The 20,893-nt window shown below is 51.0% G+C and overlaps 8 protein-coding genes across 8 annotated transcripts; 2 read left to right on the top strand and 6 right to left on the bottom strand.

Moving 5' to 3' along the window:
• Positions 1–37: 37 nt before the first annotated feature.
• Positions 38–948, top strand: N7511_009994 (HpcH/HpaI aldolase family protein; the record flags this gene model as incomplete). The annotated part of the gene is made up of 3 exons (XM_057132371.1): positions 38–191; positions 242–334; positions 383–948. 3 exons carry the CDS (start codon positions 38–40, stop codon positions 946–948), a joined length of 813 nt encoding a protein of 270 aa, XP_056980359.1.
• Positions 949–1,018: 70 nt separating this feature from the next.
• N7511_009993 (fungal specific transcription factor domain-containing protein) lies at positions 1,019–2,734 on the bottom strand (the record flags this gene model as incomplete). The annotated part of the gene is made up of 4 exons (XM_057132370.1): positions 1,019–1,625; positions 1,681–2,065; positions 2,121–2,639; positions 2,695–2,734. 4 exons carry the CDS (start codon positions 2,732–2,734, stop codon positions 1,019–1,021), a joined length of 1,551 nt encoding a protein of 516 aa, XP_056980358.1.
• Positions 2,735–3,947: 1,213 nt separating this feature from the next.
• nut2 (mediator complex subunit NUT2) lies at positions 3,948–4,644 on the bottom strand (the record flags this gene model as incomplete). The annotated part of the gene is made up of 3 exons (XM_057132369.1): positions 3,948–4,314; positions 4,466–4,562; positions 4,614–4,644. The coding sequence occupies 3 exons, from the start codon at positions 4,642–4,644 to the stop codon at positions 3,948–3,950; spliced, it is 495 nt and encodes a 164-aa protein (XP_056980357.1).
• A 314-nt stretch (positions 4,645–4,958) lies between these two features.
• On the bottom strand, positions 4,959–8,093 carry N7511_009991 (putative serine/threonine protein kinase; the record flags this gene model as incomplete). The annotated part of the gene is made up of 3 exons (XM_057132368.1): positions 4,959–6,998; positions 7,049–7,146; positions 7,202–8,093. 3 exons carry the CDS (start codon positions 8,091–8,093, stop codon positions 4,959–4,961), a joined length of 3,030 nt encoding a protein of 1,009 aa, XP_056980356.1.
• Positions 8,094–9,699: 1,606 nt separating this feature from the next.
• Positions 9,700–11,964, top strand: N7511_009990 (uncharacterized protein; the record flags this gene model as incomplete). The annotated part of the gene is made up of 1 exon (XM_057132367.1): positions 9,700–11,964. One exon carries the CDS (start codon positions 9,700–9,702, stop codon positions 11,962–11,964), a length of 2,265 nt encoding a protein of 754 aa, XP_056980355.1.
• A 1,121-nt stretch (positions 11,965–13,085) lies between these two features.
• N7511_009989 (DnaJ and TPR domain protein) lies at positions 13,086–15,178 on the bottom strand (the record flags this gene model as incomplete). Its single annotated transcript, XM_057132366.1, has 3 exons — positions 13,086–13,362; positions 13,419–14,580; positions 14,653–15,178. The coding sequence occupies 3 exons, from the start codon at positions 15,176–15,178 to the stop codon at positions 13,086–13,088; spliced, it is 1,965 nt and encodes a 654-aa protein (XP_056980354.1).
• A 3,273-nt stretch (positions 15,179–18,451) lies between these two features.
• On the bottom strand, positions 18,452–19,942 carry N7511_009988 (fungal specific transcription factor domain-containing protein; the record flags this gene model as incomplete). The annotated part of the gene is made up of 1 exon (XM_057132365.1): positions 18,452–19,942. The coding sequence occupies one exon, from the start codon at positions 19,940–19,942 to the stop codon at positions 18,452–18,454; it is 1,491 nt and encodes a 496-aa protein (XP_056980353.1).
• Positions 19,943–20,198: 256 nt separating this feature from the next.
• On the bottom strand, positions 20,199–20,752 carry N7511_009987 (Zn(II)2Cys6 transcription factor domain-containing protein; the record flags this gene model as incomplete). The annotated part of the gene is made up of 2 exons (XM_057132364.1): positions 20,199–20,288; positions 20,381–20,752. The coding sequence occupies 2 exons, from the start codon at positions 20,750–20,752 to the stop codon at positions 20,199–20,201; spliced, it is 462 nt and encodes a 153-aa protein (XP_056980352.1).
• Between the last annotated feature and the right edge of the window lie 141 nt (positions 20,753–20,893).

Raw genomic sequence — 20,893 nt, 5'->3', positions numbered from 1 at the left:
TTTCTTCCTTTCTTGCTTTTTCATTCATCCTCTCACAATGCAAGGAACCAACCACGTCAAATCAGTTCTCAGTCAGGGCAGGCTCGCACTGGGTGTGTGGCAGATGTTGCCCGGTAGCAACATGTCGCGCACTCTAGCACGAGCCGGATACGATTGGGTTCTGGTGGACTGTGAACATGGCAACATCGACGGTATGCAATTCTCAGTCAGATAGATCCCAGTGATACTCAAGATCTTCTAGATGCGGCAATGCACGAAGCCGTCCCCGCCATTACCTCATATGGAGTCAGTCCCATTGTCCGAGTCCCGGACTTCCAGTCATGGATGATCAAACGTAAGGAGTCTATCCTCACTTCACCTCGATATTCTAAACGTCATCTAGGCGCACTGGATGCGGGTGCGCACGGAGTTCTGGCCCCTCTAGTCAGAACAGTCGAAGACACCAAAAGCTTCGTCGAGGCATGTCGATTCCCACCACAGGGTCAGCGAGGCTTTGGCTCGCCATTCCCAATGGAACGCTTTGGTCCAAACGTGACTGCTACACAGTATCTCACCGAGGCAAATGCCAACCTCTTGCTAGCTGTGCAAATTGAGACCAAAGAAGCATTTGACAATGTCGAAGCTATTGCCGCTGTTGATGGGCTTGACTTGTTATTTGTGGGGCCATTCGATCTCGGCAATGGGATTGGGCACCCTGTACTGACTGGTACTTTCGCCCCTGAATTGGAACAGGCGATTGAGAAGGTTCTGGCTTCGGCTCACAAGGCTGGCAAGAAGGCTGGTATTTATTGTGGTAGTGGAACTCAGGCAAAGAAATATGCTGATCTTGGATACGACTTTGTCAATGTCGTTACGGATATTGGTGCTTTGACTAGCTCGCTGGCGAGTGAGATGCAAATTGTTACTCAGAAGACGGGGAAGACTGCTTCTGGGCCTTATGGTAACTAGAGGTGTCCGCCGTGAAACGATAGAATAGACGATATTTAGAATAAGCTTCATTTATCAATTGTATCGTTATTCATGCACCTAGAGAAGGCCAGAAAGAGAGTGATTCCACATCAACCTGGAAGCCTTGGGCAATCGCCTCAAGATCAAGATCGGACAATTCCAGGTTGAGCAATGGAGATCCGAAGCCAACGACACGCTCTGAGAATCCTTGTTCACCAGTAGAGTTGCTCAATTCTTCCATAGCAGCACTTTCACCCGGTAGACTCTGCAAAGAAATCCCTGTACGCTGATTTTCATCCGGGGCACTGATCCCCAAATGAGAAATCAGTCTGTCCAAATTCTCCTTGGCCTTCTCCGCAGCAGCATAGAGACGCGTATGCTCAACGAGGATATTGCGACAGAGCATTAAAGACTGAAAAACGGTAGAATTGCTTCCCTTCTGAGCAACAATCCGAGCGTGGATAGTCGCGCTGATGTAAGTGGCATAGGATAACATATATGGCGCGCTGCTTAATGAGAAGTGCTGGGAGTAATCATGCAATATTTGAACAATCTGATTCGCGGCTGACGTGCAGGCATTCACTGACTCGTGGGCAGTTGTTGTATTGATCACACCGCCATGGCTGCCTGTGATTAGCGGTCGATGTACCAGAATGATCAGCACATTGAATAAAGCCCTGGAGTTTGTCAGCTGGACTATCTTGTCTCGGCTTTGGATGTAAGGTTACGTACAGAAGACAGGCCGACTGGGGCAGAAGAACTGATTGACCTGGAAAGGATAGATAATCAAGCTGAGGTGTCAGGTTTTGTCTCCATTCTCTCAACAGAGATTTGATATCCTCCGAGACACTCTCTCTGTGAGTGACAGTTGAGTCTCGAGATTCGGAATATATTCCGCAGAGAATTCGTTCGACGATCGTTGTCAATGCACAGAATTTTGTAAGCAATGATACGTTCCATGAGGGAGTCACTTTATCTGGTTTTATGGCCGTATATGAGATATCCTGAAAGGGTTCCAGTTCATCGTAATCATCCAAGAAATCCAAAGATGCCCTCATGTTAACATGGTTGAGAAGAGGCGGTCTTCCTTGGAAAAGGCATTGGATCTTATCAATTACTGTAGACACATCAACTTTGATTCGTCAATTTCTTTGGGGAGATGCTAGACTCACAGTATGCACCCCAAAGTACTCGCTTCCGAATCTCAAGTTCCTCGGCAGAAATACTATCCGGGGTAGGCAGCACATGCAATCCGAGATCAATGAACATATTGAACGCATTGCCAGCATAAAGCCATGACAAACTCCTCTCGTCGCATCGCGAAAAAAGAGCATTAGACATAATCAACAATGCCTGGAGTGTGGTGATCTCGCTCTTGTCAAAGCAATCTCGCAACAGCTGAGTGAACCGTTGACGAAACTTCCATCCTGCAGTTGTAATATCATTTGGGTCTGAGCGAAGGTCGGGATCATCACAATGCTTCGACACTACAAAGTATATCGCATTTAGCAGCAACTTGGAGAAATACGGCCCTTCGCAGGCCATATCTCTCATGAATGCTGGCCGGTAGATTATCTGCGCTGTGTATAGTTGACGACTCCAGTATATAGCAAGGAGGTGCATGCCTAATTCGGGATCAATGCCGTCGAAGTCGAGGGTTCCTGCAGCTAGATTGAGTGACTCGAGTTGTCCTGTAAACACTCCATTAGTGTCAGGCCGATGGATCTTCTATGCGGTATGACTTACTCTGCCTCGCGGTCTGCGAGAAAAGAAGATGCCGTGTCATCTCTTCGATAGAATGATCATCCGCGGTTGGTCGATTCTGTCTGCTATAATTTGGACTCGTATCATCATAGACTGTACTCGTTGGACCATGATATAAGGATGTATTCCGGTGGTCGTTTTCCGGAACTTCTGGATGTGATGCATCTCTGGTTTCATGGGAAGAATCATTCCGCGAGAGACCAATGCCGCCTCCGGGCCTTGAAAATGGTAACGAGGTTCGCACTGGACTGGCCAAAGTGATGGGACTTGCTAGCTCCGAGTGAACTCTCCCAGTCGATCCGGCACTGCCGTTCCGTAGCTGTGTGCATTGCTGTCGGAGTATTTCATTCTCTTGTTCTAGTCTTGCAATGCGGTCATTGGTTGGCCTGGTTTTGTATAGTCAGCCCTATATGAATCGTCCGGGAGAATATATTTTATACCTTGGCTTTTGTAGTAGAGGACCTACCTGACAGTCGATGCCCTTGGCCAGGCAGTTGCTGCACTGCGGTCTCTGTGCATCACACTTCAACTGCTGATTATCAGCCTTTATTCTGCCTTTATAAACTTAGCACCGGACCTTTTTCTGGCGGCAGAACACGCATGCTGCCGCCGATCGGCTTCTTCGAGTTGGCATTGGTAGTCGGAAAGTCTCATTCCGAGATTTGCCCCCAACATCATCGGATATTACCGCCTTATATCTCAGGCCGTCAATCCACCTTAACTTAACTAGTTAATGTGTCTGAGCTTTGTGGGGGTGGCTGAAACTCATACATAGTAGGGTATTGGGGATCCCAAGCCAGTCAGTCAGACTTTCGTTAGCCCTAGCCCGGCAATGCCCAAGCATCTGCTTTACAGACCGGAATGTGGCGAGTGAGATCCTGGATGGCATCGAAAAAAAGTATTTGCCAGGCTTATAACCGTCAATTGTCCCTGCCGCCTAAGCGCGTATGTGAGATTTACCTCATGCCATTCCGTTGCATAGAGATCATAAGGTTCTACACGCACCCAAAAGCTCAGAGAGCAAAGATCCAAACCCAAGAAAGCACATGAAATCCCATAAATCGTAAATGTCTAACCCAAGGCAGAGCCCCATGAATGCCACGCTCATAATGCCACAAGAAAAGAAATAAGAACGCCAATGAATGCATCAGTTTCACGACCGCCATACCGGTGTAGCAATCAAAGCACATCAGAATCTCGAGTCTCCCGGATCAGACATATCGTCTGCCCCATTCTCAGTTCCCACCATCAGGACCAGGAACCTTTCCCCCAGACGCAACAACAACACGATCAACCTCCCCCCGACACTCAGGCATGGCACTCCTCATCTCACGAGCAAGCACATCCCGAAAACTCCCAAAAGCCTCCCGCTTCCCACGCAAATCCTGATTGCCACGCTGAACAAGCTCGACAAATTCACGTGTGTAGATGTCTGGGTTGCGGGCTGAATCGACATAGTCGATTATCTCCGGTGGGAGTTGGATGCTTGATAAGGGCGGGTTTGATGGGTCTGTGTTTTGGCTTTGCTCCTGTTGGGCTTCGCTGTTAGAAGGGGGTTGCGTGTGTGTTGAGAGGGTTGAGAGAGCTTGTGTGAGATTTTTGCTGTTGTACGTTGTTAACTCTTGTAAGTATTACTTTTTGGTATGTTGGTTTGGGGTTGCGGAGTGACATGGAGATGGGTCTTGAGGGTTTGAGCGCGATGTGGAGCAACTGAGGTTTGTAAATCGGTCGAGTGGCATTGTTGATAACGTACATCTTTCGCACTAGCTCTTGCTGTGTCTCTGGGCCTAGGTAACCGTGGACTGCGGATTGGATCTCGAAGAGATGTTGGATGACATCTTTGAGGTCATCTGTATAGAGTGTTAGCTTTGGGTTTCCGGCGCCGGTCAGGATAAACTTACCATCAACCGTCTTTAGTGTTACGGGTGCCATAGCTTCGGCTATGCCAAGAAGATGAGACTGAGCAAGGATCGAGTGAGGTTTGTCTTGATGTTGCGGGGAGAAAACAAAGGCGGTGAGCGAGATCGTATAGATCAAAGCACATGCGCAAATATTAACAGCTACTTTTCTTAGATATTTTAATGTTGGATAAAAATCAGAAAGTCCTTATGTAAGGTCCAATATGTCACTGTCTATATATGCATGGCTCGAGGGAACCAGTCATTCCCGGAGATGCGCCGAAAGGGCGAACACGTACACACGCTGAAACCGCATCATGTGAAACAAAAGACTTTCTATCCTGTACTCTACACTTCCCGGGTCCGCAAACTAGCGTATTTGGGGATTTCGATCTCCGTCTCCATCTCCATTCCAGAGAGACTGGGGAACCGCTTACTAAAGTTGGCTTCCCAGTCTTCAGGGCTTGCGGGGGTTGTTTGGAAGGACGGACTCTGACCGTGGCCTTTGCTGCTGCTGGGGCGCGAGGTGTCAGCGCCAACGCGCAAGTTCTTGGGCTTGGGCGGCGCGGTAGGTCTGGCTGTGGGGCGTTGCGTGGGCGGGTAGCTGGTGGTGTTGCCAGACTGTGGATGTCCCGCTGGTGCGCTGTTGTCTTCCCGGCGGTCTGGAGGGGCCATGGAACCTTCGCGGGCGCTGTAGCTAGGACCAGATGTTCTAGATGCGGGAATTTGACTGGGAATGGGTTGGGTTTCACTCTGCTTTGCCTGCAAAGGAGAGGAAGTCTCTGTGAACCGGCCATATCCAGTCGCTGTCTTCGGGGCGGTGGGCTTGTTAGACTCTCCGAGCAAGGACTTCATCTTGTCCTGGATGGTGCGGGAGCGAGGACCATCGCTAGCTGACCTTCCACCGTCACCCTTTTCAGCAACCCGGCGCCGATACTCAGCTGCAGCAGTGGCAACTCGTTTCTCTTCTTGTGAGAGTCGACGGCGCTCCAGCTCCCGGCGCATCTCTGGTGAAATGTCGTCGCGGTCTGCGTCTTCCAAAGCAATTTCATTGTCAGGAAAGAAGCCCTCTTCGCCGGAATCAGATCCCCCGATCAAAACCTGCTGGGGCACTCCCTCAGATGATGGTGTTGAGGGTTTGTCCTGGTTACCCGCCTCGAATCGGCGGAAAGCATCACCGAATCGTCCAGCAAACAGATTTTTGCCTCCTGAGAGTGAAAGACTGGAGAGACTGCCACGTTGCTTGTGCTTGTGGCTACCGCTAGAGCGTTTCTCACGCTTGCGGTTACTTTCCTCTTCCTCCATGGCTCGTAGATAATCGACGTCCGATGAAATCTTAGCCCGATCAGCCTCCCGGTCAACTTCGGTACGAACAGATCGTAGCGGTGCACCAATTTCATACTGGGCACGAGAAATATCCAAAGAGGAGCGGGGACTTTCTGAATCCCGTGACAAGTCAAACCTCGCAGGCGATTGTACTGAAAGGGGACGAGCTTTTGGTGCGGCAGACTTGGAGCGTCCCACGGAATCATTTACTTCTAATCCGGATGGGCGTCGCAAGGTCTCCATGGATGGCCGCGCAGAGTTAGACAAAGTCGAAACGCGGTCAGATGACAGGCGGGGGCTGGCTTCCGGCTTCAGGCTTGACAATGGAGGCGACGGTGCCTTGTCTTCTGCCTTCCGAGGTTGACTAGAAGGACGCTCGGTGTCGGACGATGGGAATCGATAAATCGGACGACTGGAGATCTTCGGCTCAGACAGACGAGGTGTTGTAGCGGGCGAAGTCATAGTACCGGTCGATACCATTGTTGGGCGCTGGGGAGTGGGTTGGTACAAGGGGGCTGGCGGCCGTGTAGGCACTTCGCGGGCATTGGGAGATCGCACGGGCGACGCTTCAGATGGCCGCTTGAAAGCTGGTTTCTGTTCGCGCTCGGGTGACTGATGGCGGGCAAAGGCGTCGTCAGCCAAGGCATTGGTGAGTCGCTGAGAAAGACCTTCATCCTCGGTCTTCGATTCTGCCACAGTTGGTTCAAACTCGAACGTATCACCCTTCTCGTGCAAGATATCAAATTGGTCCAACGATGGGAATCGTTTCGATGTCTCCTCTATCGTCTTCTTTCTGGAAGCACCACCATCTAAAACAGCGAATGGGTCAGAAGAGGAGCTACCAGCCGAGGCACGATACGGTGATGGACTGGGTCGCGCGGAGCTAGCGTGAGACGACTGGGGTTTCCCTGGTCTACCACGACGCATAGGCGCAATCTCTGGAATGATCTCGGTCTCCTGCACCGGAGGTGTGAAAGTTGCGCCAGGAGCCGGGGCTTCTACGGGCGTAGGAGGAAGCTCCTGGTACTTGCGCGCTTCGGAGACAGAGCGATTGGAATATATCTACCTCTTGTCAGTATCAAATGTCCATGAATGAAAAATGGATTACGAACGTCTTTGATCGGAACATCCTTGCCTTGCATCTTACACACATCACGCACTACCTCGTATATGTTCGGGCGGCTACGCGGGTCTTCCTTCAGCATTGAACCTGAGCCAATGTGTTAGTACCGGTTCGTCAGCCTCGAAAGTATTTCCGAACTCACCAATCAATAGCTTTAACCGAGGCGAGAAAGATGGGTAGGAGGGGTATTTGAAGGTCGCGTTGAGAATAGCCATCTGGCCAACCTCTTCAAAGGGAGTCGTATAGTAGCACAATTTGTACAAGAACACACCAAGTGCCCAGATATCACTCTTCTCATCGATGGGTTGCTTCCGGTAAACGTCAATCATCTCCGGGCTGCGGTACTGCAATGTCGTATGCCGCTGCACATCGTCTTCGATCAAACGACCTTCAGCAGCCGAGGTAGCAGCAGGACGAGGGGGTGCGGAGGATCCAAAATCACAGAGCTTGTAAGTGGCGGAGCTCCCCTTGCCCGAAATCAACACATTCTCAACTTTCAAATCACGATGGAGAAGAGGGGGCTTGAGGTAGTGCATACAAGCAACGCCCTCAGCCACATCCGAGAAAATCTTCACAATCTCCGGCTCGGTCAAACGGTGCTGAAGCCGGGTGTTCATGAAGTCAATCAGACCCCCGCCCGCGCAGTACTCCATAATCAGGAACACCTCATATCCGCCGCCGCGCAACTGCGAAGCATGCGAATCAATGTATTTCACAATATGCCGGTGGCCCTTGAGTTTCTTCATCGTTTCGACCTCGGTGCGCATATTAGCGAGGGCCGCTTTATCAGGCACGGCAACCCGCTTAAGCACGGCGGTCTCTGTGCCATTAACAGGTTGCGGCAATCGCACAACGTAGACATGAGCAAAGCCACCTTCAGAGAGGTACTTTTCTACTACCACGCGATGACTGCCGACCTGCACCTTGGTGCCCGGAAGCAAGGTCCCCGCAGGTGCAGTCGCTGCGGCGACGGGGTTGTAGGCGGGGAATTGACGTGACGTCGCGGAATGACCATGATGGGTTTGGGAGGACATGGTGGCACGGATGCCCTCAAAGGGCAGGTCAAAAATCGGATTTCAACGACTAGCGACGCGGCATAGAGAGGGAGAGGGGGAGAGGAGAACGGAGGGCGAATGTTGGAGTTGGATGCTAGAGAAGCTAAGGGGACAAGTTGGCGGGGAGGCGGAGACACGGGGGTAGTACCTGACTACCAAACAGCCGCAAAGGACAGAAATGAAGTTAAGTTGAGATAGGAAGAGGACGATCACTGCGATGCGAGAGAGCAATGGAATCCCTCAACACCGCCCAATCATCGGCTACGGATCACGTTCTGCCGAGTCCTCTCTCCCTCTCTCTCTCTCTCTACAGACTAACTTGGACTTCAAATAGCCCCAGTGGGCCACTCCAACAGCCCCATTCATCCCGTTTACTGACTCCAGTGACTCCGACTTACGGCCCTGACCTGGTCATGGCCTCGCATCTCATGCCCTGAGTCATGGGACCTGATTCCGGGTGGCCTGCGGAGTACCAACGATACGTCCACCAGGCACCAGTTACCCTCAACACTTCTTAAAGCCAAAGCAGGCCACAATAACCTCTCAGGGCTAGTGACCCACTACGTTCGAACGACCCCCAACCGCTTGACCGCAATACCAACTCGGGGGTTGTGATGTTCCGTGTCCCAAGTCAACCTTTTGAGGTCGTATTCGCCTAGGAAGTCTTGAGGGTCTCCGATTCCAATCATGGAATACCATGACGGCGTTGTATATGCACTCATAAGTCTGTAAAGAGTATGAACCATGATATCACCGTGTCTCACCTTATTGCCCGGAGATCAGGTGTCGAGGTGTCAAGGTGTCAAGGTGTCAAGGTGTCAAGGTGTCAAGGTGTCAAGGTGTCAAGGTGTCAAGGTGTTAATCTATGATGATGTAAGCAGTTCCTAAAAAGGAAAAACCAAAACAACAAAACACTTCCGACTTCAACTTGATAGTTGGGATGATACGTCTCATAATTTTGTCGTGAGACTAAAGATGCATATATTCCTATGCGAACACCCCGTTAAAATTGGGTTATCTTACATGTTCGCAGAGGGGCACTACTGTATTTACAGGTTCATCCCTTGACGTTCAAGGCTGCCTAGGGCCACTCATAAATGAGGCTTGAACCGCGTGGCATCCAAAGAATCCAATGTAATGTTAGATGTCGCATATCCAAAGTCAGTAAATGTCTTAGAAAGCAACCGTAGCCAAGATGTGATGGCCACGTCGAAGGTGCAGGAGTTGGCGCCGATCCTTAGCGGCTCCCACTTCCAAACAAATCCCCCGTGGCAACACACTCTCACTCTCCATCTTTCGCTCTGCTTTTGCGCTTTGAGATCCAGGATATCTGTGCATCTCCCCACTGGTCCTGGTGTTTTTTGAGGCACAGATATCTCTCCAAGCACTGAGGCCTTGGGCACTCAGTGCAACTTTGACCCAACTGAACATGACCTGGCAATTGACGTTTAACCACGAGATCTTGTCTAACTAGGTTTGACCCTCAATCCAGGTCCTAGGTCGGTCATTTCATATATATAAACATATATCGACTGAGGCTGCGCTGCGCTTGCCTTGCTATATATCACATTTCCCTTGATCCGACATGGACGAGGGCCCGCCGCCGCCGCCGCCGCCGCCGCATGGCGAGAACCCGCATACCACGGAGGGTGAATACCGCAAGTCCTCCGATCTTCCTCAGGGCAACTACGATATCTTCATTGTCCCGCCTCATTCCGCTGGCTCGGGTTTCCTCTACCTTCCATCTTTACAATGCAACCGAAACAGTTTCCTGGCTGGTGTCGCTAGTACGCTACTAGTCGTGCTAGTTTGGGTTCTTATATCTCCAATCTTGAAGGCATGGTATATAGCCTCCGTCGGCAGTGGCAGTGGAATGGGCATGGCAGTGGTCGCCCTCGGACTAGGCTTCGCTGGGTGGGCATTTGGGTCCGCCCAGTCTGGTATCGCTGGGGGTAATGGCAATGGCAGTGGCGGCGCTCGAGGAACACGGTTTGGCTTCAACGGTTCCGGGGGTCCTGGAGGTCCTGGAGGCCCGGGTGGCCCCGGCAACGGTGGGCCAAACAGCAACCAGAACTCCTCCGGCGCCGGCTATGGCCAAGGTACAAACTATGGCGACGGTGGAGGTCAACGACAACAGCAGGGAGGAAATTTTGGTGGACAACAACGTGGCGGTCAGTATTCTGGAAATCAACGTGGTGGGCCTCCTCCAAACGCTGATAATGAGAAGCGTGAAAAGGAAGAGGCCGAAAGGCGCGCCAAGGAGGAACGAGCTAAGGAAGAACGGACCAAGGAGGAACGGGCCAGGCAGGAACGAGCCAGAGAGGAACGAGCCAGGGAGCAGCAGGCCAAAGAAGATCGTGCTCGAGAGGAGCGAGCCAGGGAAGAACGCGCGAGGGAAGAAAGGGCCAGAGAGCAGCGTGCCAAGGAAGAGAGGCTTAAAGAGGAACGAGCTAGGGAGGAGCGTGCGAAAGCGGAGCGTGCTGCAAAAGAAGCTCGTGCCAAGGAGGATGCTGAACGGGACCGCGCCAAAGAAGAGGCTAAGCGGAAAGAGGACTTGCGCCGCAAGATGGATGAGTTCAAGCGCAAACGCGAAGCAGAAGCCAAGGAGAAGGAGAAGAAGCGTGAGCGCGAGGCCATGGAGAAAGAACTTCAGGAGCGCCGCGAGCAACTTGAGAAGGAAATGGCCGCAGCTAGGGCAGCCGCCGAGAAAGAGGCTCGCGATCGATTGGAGAAAGAAGCCGCAGAGGCTCGTGAGAGGGCCGCAAAGGCTGAAGCCGATGCCAAAGCCAGAGCCGCAAAGCTGGAAGCAGAAGCCAAAGAGCGAGCTGCCAAAGCTGCTGCTGAAAAAGAGGCCGCTGCAAAGGAAGCCGCCCACAAGGAAGCCATGGCTAGGTTTGCGGCCCTCAAAGAGGCAGCTAGCAAAAAGTATGCCGAGAAAAAAGCCCAAGACGCAAAGAAAGAGGCCGCTGCCAAGCCACCTCCTAAGCCCGCCAGTGCTGGCAATCCTCCTCGAACGCCTTCTCCCAAAAAGCAGCCTCATCCAACCGCCAACACAGCTGTCGAAGATGATGCCTATTCCTTTCGACCCTACGACAGACCACGGCGTCCTTACGCGGCTGCAACCTCGGTCTACTCAGAGTCCTCTTATACGCCTTCTCACTCGACTGCACGCACTACTCCTCCACCATCACATCGCAGCTCATACTCAACCAAGGATCCCGACAAGATCGTGATTCAAGGTGTTTACGCCTTCAACAATGCCTTTATGAAAACACCTATCGCGCAGCTCGTCTCCGGACAAGGCATGATAACCGACGGTCTAGTGCTCCGGATCACAACCGAGGGTCTCTTTATCGACGACGACCTGCGCGGCATCGGCCAGCGCGAATGGGACGTCAAGGCGTGGACCCTTAAGCTAGCCGAGGTCTGGTGTCCACAAGGGAACGCACCGAGCTCCGCTAAACAGCAATCCAGCAACCCCTTCTCTTTCAAACGTGGGAACAATGTCCCCACAAACGAAGAGTCGGAGGCGTTTCTTGGAAATCTTCTCAAAGTCTGCAAGAACACTTGCCGTCTTGCTACGCCCGGTGCATGCTTTTCTCGCAGCGCTGCGGGTAGTGGTGTCAATGAAGGCGGCAAGACTGACTTTCGTGGGCTCCATGTTCTACGTGCTAGTCTGCGCGATCAGGAAGGCAAGAAATATGTCTTCGTCTTGCAGGACACCGAAGCGTGGAAGGTTGCTATTGGACTTCAGCGATTGCGGGCTGGTGCTCTAGTCCGCGCACTGGGTGTATCAGCCATGCCTGTCCCAGAATGCAAGACTATGCTCGGTGCTCTTGGCTATGTTTGATGACATCTAACGTCAATGCTGCTTGCCGAGTCTCATCGCATCTCAATTTTGCTGCGTGTCTCTTTGATTTGATTTGATTTGATTTGCGTTCCTCACTTTCCATCTTCATCTTCATTTACATATTATATGCCCATGCCCTTTTTGTGTTCGACTGTTCTATTTGATCGTCATCCCTCATAAGCGGCGGAGTTTGCTTTATGCTGTTCTGTCTCCTATATCCATTCGCTTTCTTGTTGCCTTGCCAGTTCCCATCCCCAGATTTTTGAGATATCCCCCTTGTCATGATCATGTTTTGAGTTATTCCTTTTTATTGCTGAGTACAATTTTTTTACCATGAGAGTACATACCACACAACCTTTGCGACAGTGATCTAATTATCCATGTTAATCTTACAAATGCATAACATGAATATATCCTTTCAGAGACAGACTACAACCGAAAAGGTGGAAGGGAAAGAGAGTAAAGACATGCTTCAGAAGTCGATTGATTTTGGTCTCATGTAGATGTATGCACGCTGTATGCCGCTCCCTGATCTAGGAGCGTCGTAATGCAACGGCCAAGAAACGAATCTCCCAATCAAGAAATCAAGAAGCCCCCCAAAACAAAGAACCAGGAGCTTGCACAAACGCCGGAAATGGTCTGTCGGAAATATCTTGTGTATATTGTGTGCGCACATGCATCTCCGAGTCTCTCATAATGATGCACCATTTTCGTAGATTCATACAGATTCCAACAAACATATACAGCCACACGATGAGGCATAAGAGATAAGAGATGAAGAAAACAAGAAAGGGATGCAATAAGAAGAGCAAAGAAGAGAGAAGAAAAAAAGAACAAATCTATCATATCGGGAATCATATGGGCGTTTCCTTAGAAACAGAAAACATGGCGAGAAACATCGTGTGGTGCGAACAAAGGGCCGAAAACAAAAATGACGCCCTGGCTTCCGCCAAATCAATGTATAGGATATCGAGGTGTAACTCCAACTCCGGTCGAACACATGCGAATTCCTTTTTTCTGACGCGTCATTCACTCCATATAGGGATATAAATGATGCGAGAGAATCGGTGAGGGTGTGGGATGGTGACCTATAGACTGCCCGCGGCTGTCTTCATCTTCATCTAGAAGGGGAAACCGCCGCCGCGAGACTGGCCGCCGAAGGGGTGACCGCCAGCAGAGGCGAAGCCTCCACCGCCGCCGCCGCCGCCGTTCATCATGTTGAACAGGATGTTGGGGTCGATATTGATGTGGCTGGCTCCGCCGCCCATGCCACCCATACCGCCCATACCTCCCATTCCACCCATACCACCCATGCCTCCCATACCGCCGAAGCCGCCGCCTCCAAACATGTCGGCGGGGTCCATCAGGTCGTCTCCATTATCATAAGCAGCACGTTTCCTAGGATGCAGGTTAGTTTTTGTTGACTTCTGATAAGTAGCCGAGTGTGAACTTACTGAGAATCGATGAGAGTTTCGTAAGCCTCGCCGACCTCCTTGAACTTCTCATCACCGGCTTCACCGTCACGGTTCTTATCCGGGTGGTACTGAATGGCCATCTTGCGGTAGGCCTTCTTGATCTCGGTCTCGGTGGCATCCTTGGTGACCCCAAGAATCTTGTAGTAATCCTTACGCTGCGACTTCTTAAGCTCGAACTCGGCACGGCGGATCTCCTCCGCAATGCCCTTCTCGCTGGGGTTGTTCTCGGCAACGTTCTTGTAATCGCGGACAGCATCCTCCCAGTTATCGGCACCGCCATTGGCCTTGGCACGAGTCTTCATAGCCTTGACATAGCCGGGGTCGAGACGCAAGGCCTCAGTGCAGTCCTGAATAGCAGAATCATACTCCTTGAGGTTGATGTAGGCCTGAGCACGGTTACCAAGGATCTTAGCGTTCATATCCTTGTTGGTGGGGTCGACCTCGAGAGCTTGGGCCCAGAGATCGATGGCGCGGCGGTAGTCCTTCGCCTTGAAAGCAGTGTTTCCTTCCTCCTTGGTGCGGGCCAACTTCTGTACGATTCGCAGCAATTTAATCGCCTGCTTCATGTCCGGGTCCAGCCCGAGGCACATCTTCAGGAGCTTCAGCGCCTGCTCGGACTCACCGGAGGCGTAGAAAGCACGGGCACGGATCATCATGGCATCCGGGTCCTGGCTGTTCTCGCGCAGCAAGCCGATCGCGATGTCCTGTGCCTTACCGAGCGAGTTGCTGTTGTTCAACCTCAGCTGGGCCTCGGCAGCCAGAAGTGTCCACTTGCGAGGCTCTTTCACCCCTTGCCCGAGTCCTTGCCGGGCCTGGTCCAAACAGAAGATGACCATTGACACTCCGCGGTCCTCTGCTAATGTCTCCTCGGCTTGTGTGACAAATCGCAGCATCTTCTCAGCGGGGGCTTTGTCGGTCGCGGAAACCGAGGGCTGGATCTGCGACAGGACGTTCAGGGCCTCTTGTGGGCGACCCAGGCTGGTCAGGATCTTTGCCCAGCGGTGCATAATCTTGGGGTTGTTGGGATCGAGGTCGTTGGAGCGCTCAATATCCTCAAGCGCATTCACGTACTGCTTAGCGGACATGTAGGCCGCGGCGCGGTTGGACAGGTAGGCCGAGGAGTTGGGGTTGATCTCAATGGCTGTTGATAATTATTCATCAGCGATCCGTATCGTCTCAACTAGACCAATTCCGACATGGAGGAGATGCATACCCTTGTTGTATTCCTGGATCGCACGGTAGTAGTTGCCATCTTTGAAGAACTTGTTACCGGCCAGCTTGAACGAGTCCGCCTCATCGGCAGACGAGGAGTTCGGCTGGTGAGGTGGAGGAGTCGGGCTCCGTTCCTCCTTTGTGCCGTTCTCCTGGGAATCGATATCCATAGAGCTCCGTTCCTCTCTAGATGCGGCCATGGCGGACAATCGACGGCGTAGCTCGTCAGGCGGGAGATTAAGCGGGTGTATGTCCTGGTCACGCGAAGACCGGGCAAACTTGAAACTAGACGTTGGTCCCGAACTTGAAGACGAGCGACTATGAGAGAAATATGTCTTTGATTTGGCGGGGGGCTTAGTGGGCGAAGGAGAGGATTTGGAGGGCGACTTTGAAGATGACTTGGTAGGTGACTTGGAAGGCGACTTGGAGGATTTGCGCGAAGCGGAGAAGGAATTTCTCGGTGATGGGGTATCAGAATCTTTCTCCTTGTCCTTGTCTTTCTTGAAGATATGGGCGAGTTGGACCATTGGGTGGGGGGGGAAGAGGCGTTCGGGGGAATTTTTTTTCTATCGAAGGCGGTAGAACCGGGGAGATTTCCAAAGATCTCAGCTTCAGAGGTCGAATGATATATGTTATGTTCGCACCATATCAATCCGTTCTGGTCATGTTAAAAAATAGGCCAAATGAACTCCCAAATGCACTGTCAAATGAGCTGCCAAATACAATTCTGTCGCAAAATTGGACTGTGCTTTATGAACGCTCTGTGAAGTTGTCACCAAGCCGAAGTATGGGAGGGTATGGGGTGAAGACAAGAGAAGAAATCGTCCGACCTTTTCCCTTATAATATATTTCTATTTTCCCTATTGAGCCCTCCCCTCTCAGGCAAATAATTCAGAGGCTGGAGAGCTACTGGTCTGTGTTAGCGCGCAAAAGAACTGGAGCAATGGAGTCGCTACATGCATTTCGCGCCGGAAATCTTCCCCCCAGCCGCTGGAAAAATCAGGTCAGGTTGATTCGAGAACCTTCTTCTAACAACACGCATGAAGACTTGATCACCCCCTCAACCAAAGTGGGCAGGGATGGCGAGGCTGTCTATAACTCGCAGTGGAGCGGTGGATCCAACATGCAGTTTGCTTCGCTGACGGTGACAGGCATACGTCCGACGCTGTGACTGGCGTCTTGAAGAGGGGAACCCCCCTGCACTGGGCTTTCCTGTCACGGATATGCTATGGGTACTAAAACATGTCTCGGCCAATCCAGGTAGACTGTCGTGTCTTTTGCCCCGGGGTAATATATCGGGTGAGTCTTGGCTCTGAGATATATACAGATGTGGTGGTCTCGATCATCCTTTCTTAGACATCTTTCGATGTGTCTTATCCAGCACCGTTTCACCCAACGGTCTGATTCGATGTGCTTGATATCATTCTTGTCCGGCGGAATCCTCGGTCAACAAACCATGCCACATGGGCCGCTTTAAAACCATTGGTCAGCGCTTAGTTCTTTCTGATGCTTATTTTCATATCGTATTTGATCATAATAAGTCAATGGGTCAATGGTAAGACTCACAAAGTTGTCAAGAAATGGAATGAAAGCCTCAAACAGGCGGTGAGACCAATATTGAACACGTCGATTCAGACTTGGTGAAGACCCCCTGAGAGATGAACTTCATCTGTAGGAGTTCGGATATTATTGGTTTTGGCTTCAATAACTTTTCAGCCACTGCCATAACCGAAACTCTCAGTTATGTTGGCATATAACGTAGTTCGGCCCGCAATCCGTATAGATGTTACCATCGCGACCGACGTGGAGACTAGCGCACCTCATCTGCAATCACAAATCAGATATGTAGCCCCCGATTATGCCGGTAGGTTCTGCCTCCTTTCCGCGATGTCGATCCATCTGGAAAGGCGCGCATCTCTTAGCCGCATCTGCGTTGAAGCATATCTGTGGCTGCCATAAGGCAGGGGCTGGTCCATCTGATGATCGACACTCACGCGACCAGAACTAGGGCTGAATGATGAATCGATTTGATATGGCGACATCGATGAAATCGGCGAAATAGGTGAGGATCCTGACGACCGTGGTCTGTTTCGGGTCTGAAGGTCGGGTGTACGCGGCCTGTCTCTGTGTCCAACTACCCAATGCTGTTCATCTTCGAGCCAGACCAGAGGTTGGCAGGTCTGCGGTCGTCTGGGGAGTGACGTTGATCGGGGATTGGACGATGTGAACGGAGGAATTTCATGTTCATGTGAAGGGTAATAGTAGGCTGGGAATATCTCGTTGGATGGACTCGGGCTTCTCCTTCCTCTGTGGGCGGGGGTTCGTCGGAGATTGGGGTCGATTGAGGGTCCAGATGGCCAGTCCTCTCTTCTTTGATATTGTTGTGATGTAGTGTCTTTCGCGGCCGGTGCTGGTGGTAGGGGTTTCCAGACCAGGATGTTGGTAATGCTGGTATCTGGAGGGGGCGCGTGTATGTGAATCCGGGGGTTTGTGGGTATTCCTGGCACACTGAGTCGAGGATTTTCAATCGGAGGACCCTCCAGAGATGAAAGGTCCATTGGTGGAATATCGAACTTGGTTGGCTGTGGGGATGTTGTGTTCAGTTTGCGTAAACAGGGACAACAGCACATTGCGTGGACAATATATGACCAGAGTCCGGTATATGCTATCTTAAGACACAAGGGCATGAAGATCGTCGCGAGAGCTCGTAACCAAGCCGAAAATAAATCCTGGACATGAGATATAGGACACGACAAGTATAAGACCAAGACTACGGCCTGTCCTGCCTCACTTGGAACGAAGGATCGCAGCATAAGCCTTGCAAGGCGTGGCGCAGATTATTATAGAATCAACCCCATACTTTAGACTCATAGCGCATCCTTAGGGCTAATAGCTCAAACCGGGATCCCAACGCATATTTTTTATTATTTCTCGCCAGCTCAGCACTCATCGTGACCGCTCATTGCCCCCTATGAGCAGCATTTCCTTGTCCTGGAAGCGGCCGGAGGATTTGGCCAAGAGCGGAAAGTGGGCGAACATCCTACTGTCATCCTGAAACTGATTAGCTTAGCCTCTCGGTTCAATTTGGGGTCCAAACTCCCGCACTACAAGAAAGAGTATAGAAGGATCCCCTCTCACCGCAAGGACCGGATAGCGTCATATGGAGACGGTCTTCTCCGAGCCTGCCGCTCCAGTCTAGAAATTACATGGCACAGGTATGAAACCCCAAGCCAAAAGAAAGCACAAATTGTAATAGAAGGGGCCGTGGCTCTTTGGACCCCACAGGTGCGGATACATCGCTTAGATCGGAGTCAAGCAGTGATGTTAGGTGAGGTTGGTCACAAAGACACTGTATGTTCCTAGAAACCATACCAAATGCTTGTTTCTAGAGGACGGTGAGATTCATTGATATCAAAGCATTTCAAGGGGTGGAAGTAGATAATGTGCAGTGCAGTACTCCATAGTAGCATGGGCCCTGCAGTCCCAAATCACTAGCGGGTCTCTCTATTTTTGTCAGCCAATCACATATGATCACAATACAGAAAATCGTCCAGTCGTATAAACATGGGCAACGTCCCCGTAGCAATACAGCGTTGAACGAGAGTCAACGTATGCAAATAAGCCCCTAGATGTGTGGGGCGATACCCCGATGACCAAAGTACTAATTAAAGATCAATCAGCTTTGTTTTGATGTTTTCAAACTGGCGTCTGGATATGCCGCTATTTAGCACCGCCACCCCGACATCAAAGACCCGAACTCGGGAGTTCACCCGGGGCGAACAGTCCCTCTCTACGTGTAATTAAGGGTCCTCTATGTTCCCCCCTGTTTCAGATCCACAGAACAATCCGTCAAAAAAGGCTGCATCAATACCTTGTAGATCACTTTGATCGCGTAGAAATTCCATGGAATCAAAGAATTCCGCATTTTGCTCATCAGACCTATGTTGAGACCCTGGTGGAGCGACTTGGTGAGCGCTCGACAGTCTAGTGCCCGAATATGGATAACCCATCATGGACATAACATCGTATCCAAATGGCGGCTGCTGGTAATCTTCGCTCGGCTGACTGGGGCTGAATACATTCGAAAAAGGCATGGTTGAAGGTTTGAGATCGTGCTGACCCAATGTCTTGACAGCCTTTGAAATCACACCTCGTTCAAACGTAATGGCGCCAAAATATGGAATGTGGACTTGTAAGATCTTGCCGTTGTCGGTCAATCTGCCATCATACTCAAGCCCCCCGTCATCTCCCTTAGGGCTTGTGCTATACACCTCACCCCTGGCAGCGTTGGCTTCGATTGTGAGAAGATGATGAATAATTCGCGTGAGTTTGTAGGCAATCAAATCAATTTCATCCCGGGCCATAGACTCGATGATTTCCAAGGCACACTCCATGGAACCACGGTCACTTGGACGACTGTGAACCAGGCATTCAAACCCAGCGTGTGCGTCCGAGCTCTCACTCCCTCGAGACTGGCTTCGAGAGTTGATGTGAGCAATGCAAAGTATGCAAATGGCAATAAATGCAAGAAAATCACAGCCACGACAGTAAAAGTGTGCCGGATTCGAGGCACGGAATGCAATGTAACGGGACAGTATTTCGCGGCTGGCATTGATGGCAATCATCTTACTATGATTGGCCCATTCATCGGACGAGGAAAATATGTAGGGTAGGTGCAGTCGTATAAGCATGTGATAGTGTGTAAGCTGATCCATTATACGAAGTGTATCCCGAAGAAGTTTTGAGTCGTCGTCCTTGCAGGGTCTGAAGTTTGGAACCAGCCACCATTTAGGTTCCATCTCATCTGCAGCTTTGCGTAACCGCATATCGTCCTCTTGCACATTGATAGAGCTGTTGATTCCACCATTAGTTCGCTCAATGATACGACCCGCAACGGCGCAGTGGATGCGTTGCATTCGTTCAGTTGGGCTGCGATCTTCCAATGACTGGGGGGTAGATAACCGGTCTTCCAGTGAGGTGTGTGGCAAGCCCAGCATAATTGACAGATAGCGATCCATTTGAATCAACTTGAAATAAGTTTGAGCAGGGTTGAATGCCATTCGAGTTTCGGGCTCAAGGAATTTCAGGGACGGCGAGACAAGACCACGCTGGAGATTCATCATTTGGGCAACGGTTATTGCTCGGTGCATTGCCATCCATGCACGATGGAGATTTCCAGCGTAGTTCTGGTATACAGCCTCGAGCATTATGCATTCCATACCCTCGACGGACCGGATGAGGTCTTCATTGGTTGTCACAAGGCTGGTGGCTCTGTCAATGACACGAGTCATGATTGAGCGGATAGAAATATCGGTCCTTTCCAAATCTTGGAGACAAGAAGGGGGAATTCCCTGTAGAAAAATGCCAAGGACAAGAAGCTTACGGGCGATCAGCACCGGGTGGTTGTCCGACTCAGGAATTTGAAGCATCTTCCTCGGGGATGATAGAGCTTCATCGGTAAAAGTAGACGAGGACGTGCATGTTCCGCAGAATAGTTGGACTGAAACTCCCGTTGGAAGGCTACAAATAATCTCAGCATCATTTTTACTAGGCCAGGCTGCGATAAGATTGCGAGCCAGTTCTTGATGATGGCTTGAATATAGCCTGTGTGAGACCAATGGTGACTTCAACGGGGTCCTTTGAATGGAATTTCTGTCGTGATCCAAGTCTTGCTTTTCGGGTGTTAGAATGTCATGTTATTACCACTCACAGAAAGCAGGCAAACTTACAACGGTGTGGTTTATAGGTGATACTATCCCTGGCTGGCAATCCTCTGCATCCTCTGGTGTCGCCGATGCCGAGTAGGAAATCGTCTGTATTTCAGGACATGCTTCATTCTTATTTCGCAACCGGTCAAGCAGGTCTTCTACTCGACGTAGTCGGCCCTCGACCTTATTGCTGCTCGCAGAGACCGGCTTATCAGGATACTCCTGGCTGATACAAGTGCTACCGCGTCTTCGACAATTATTGCATGAATGGGCCGAAGAGCTGAAAATGCACCGGACCTTTCGTTTCTTGCATTCCCAGCAGCTTTGGGTTCCCTTCCGAGTCTTTCTTCGCTGCACTTCGGCTCTGTCTTTGTGGCGAATCACTGGTTCCATGGCGTTGAACACTTTCTTTCCAAGCAGCTGGATACATTCAAGGCCCTTGCATTATATTGGATATCACTTCAGTCTAGAGGTGAATGTTTGAATAAGCTACTAGGTCGCCCGAGCTCAGCTGACTGACATTCCCGAGCTCGG

Source organism: Penicillium nucicola, assembly GCF_028828085.1.
Source record: "Penicillium nucicola strain IBT 29836 chromosome Unknown utg000010l, whole genome shotgun sequence".
NCBI classification, from domain to species: domain Eukaryota; kingdom Fungi; phylum Ascomycota; class Eurotiomycetes; order Eurotiales; family Aspergillaceae; genus Penicillium; species Penicillium nucicola.
This window is presented reverse-complemented; position numbering and strand designations above follow the sequence as displayed.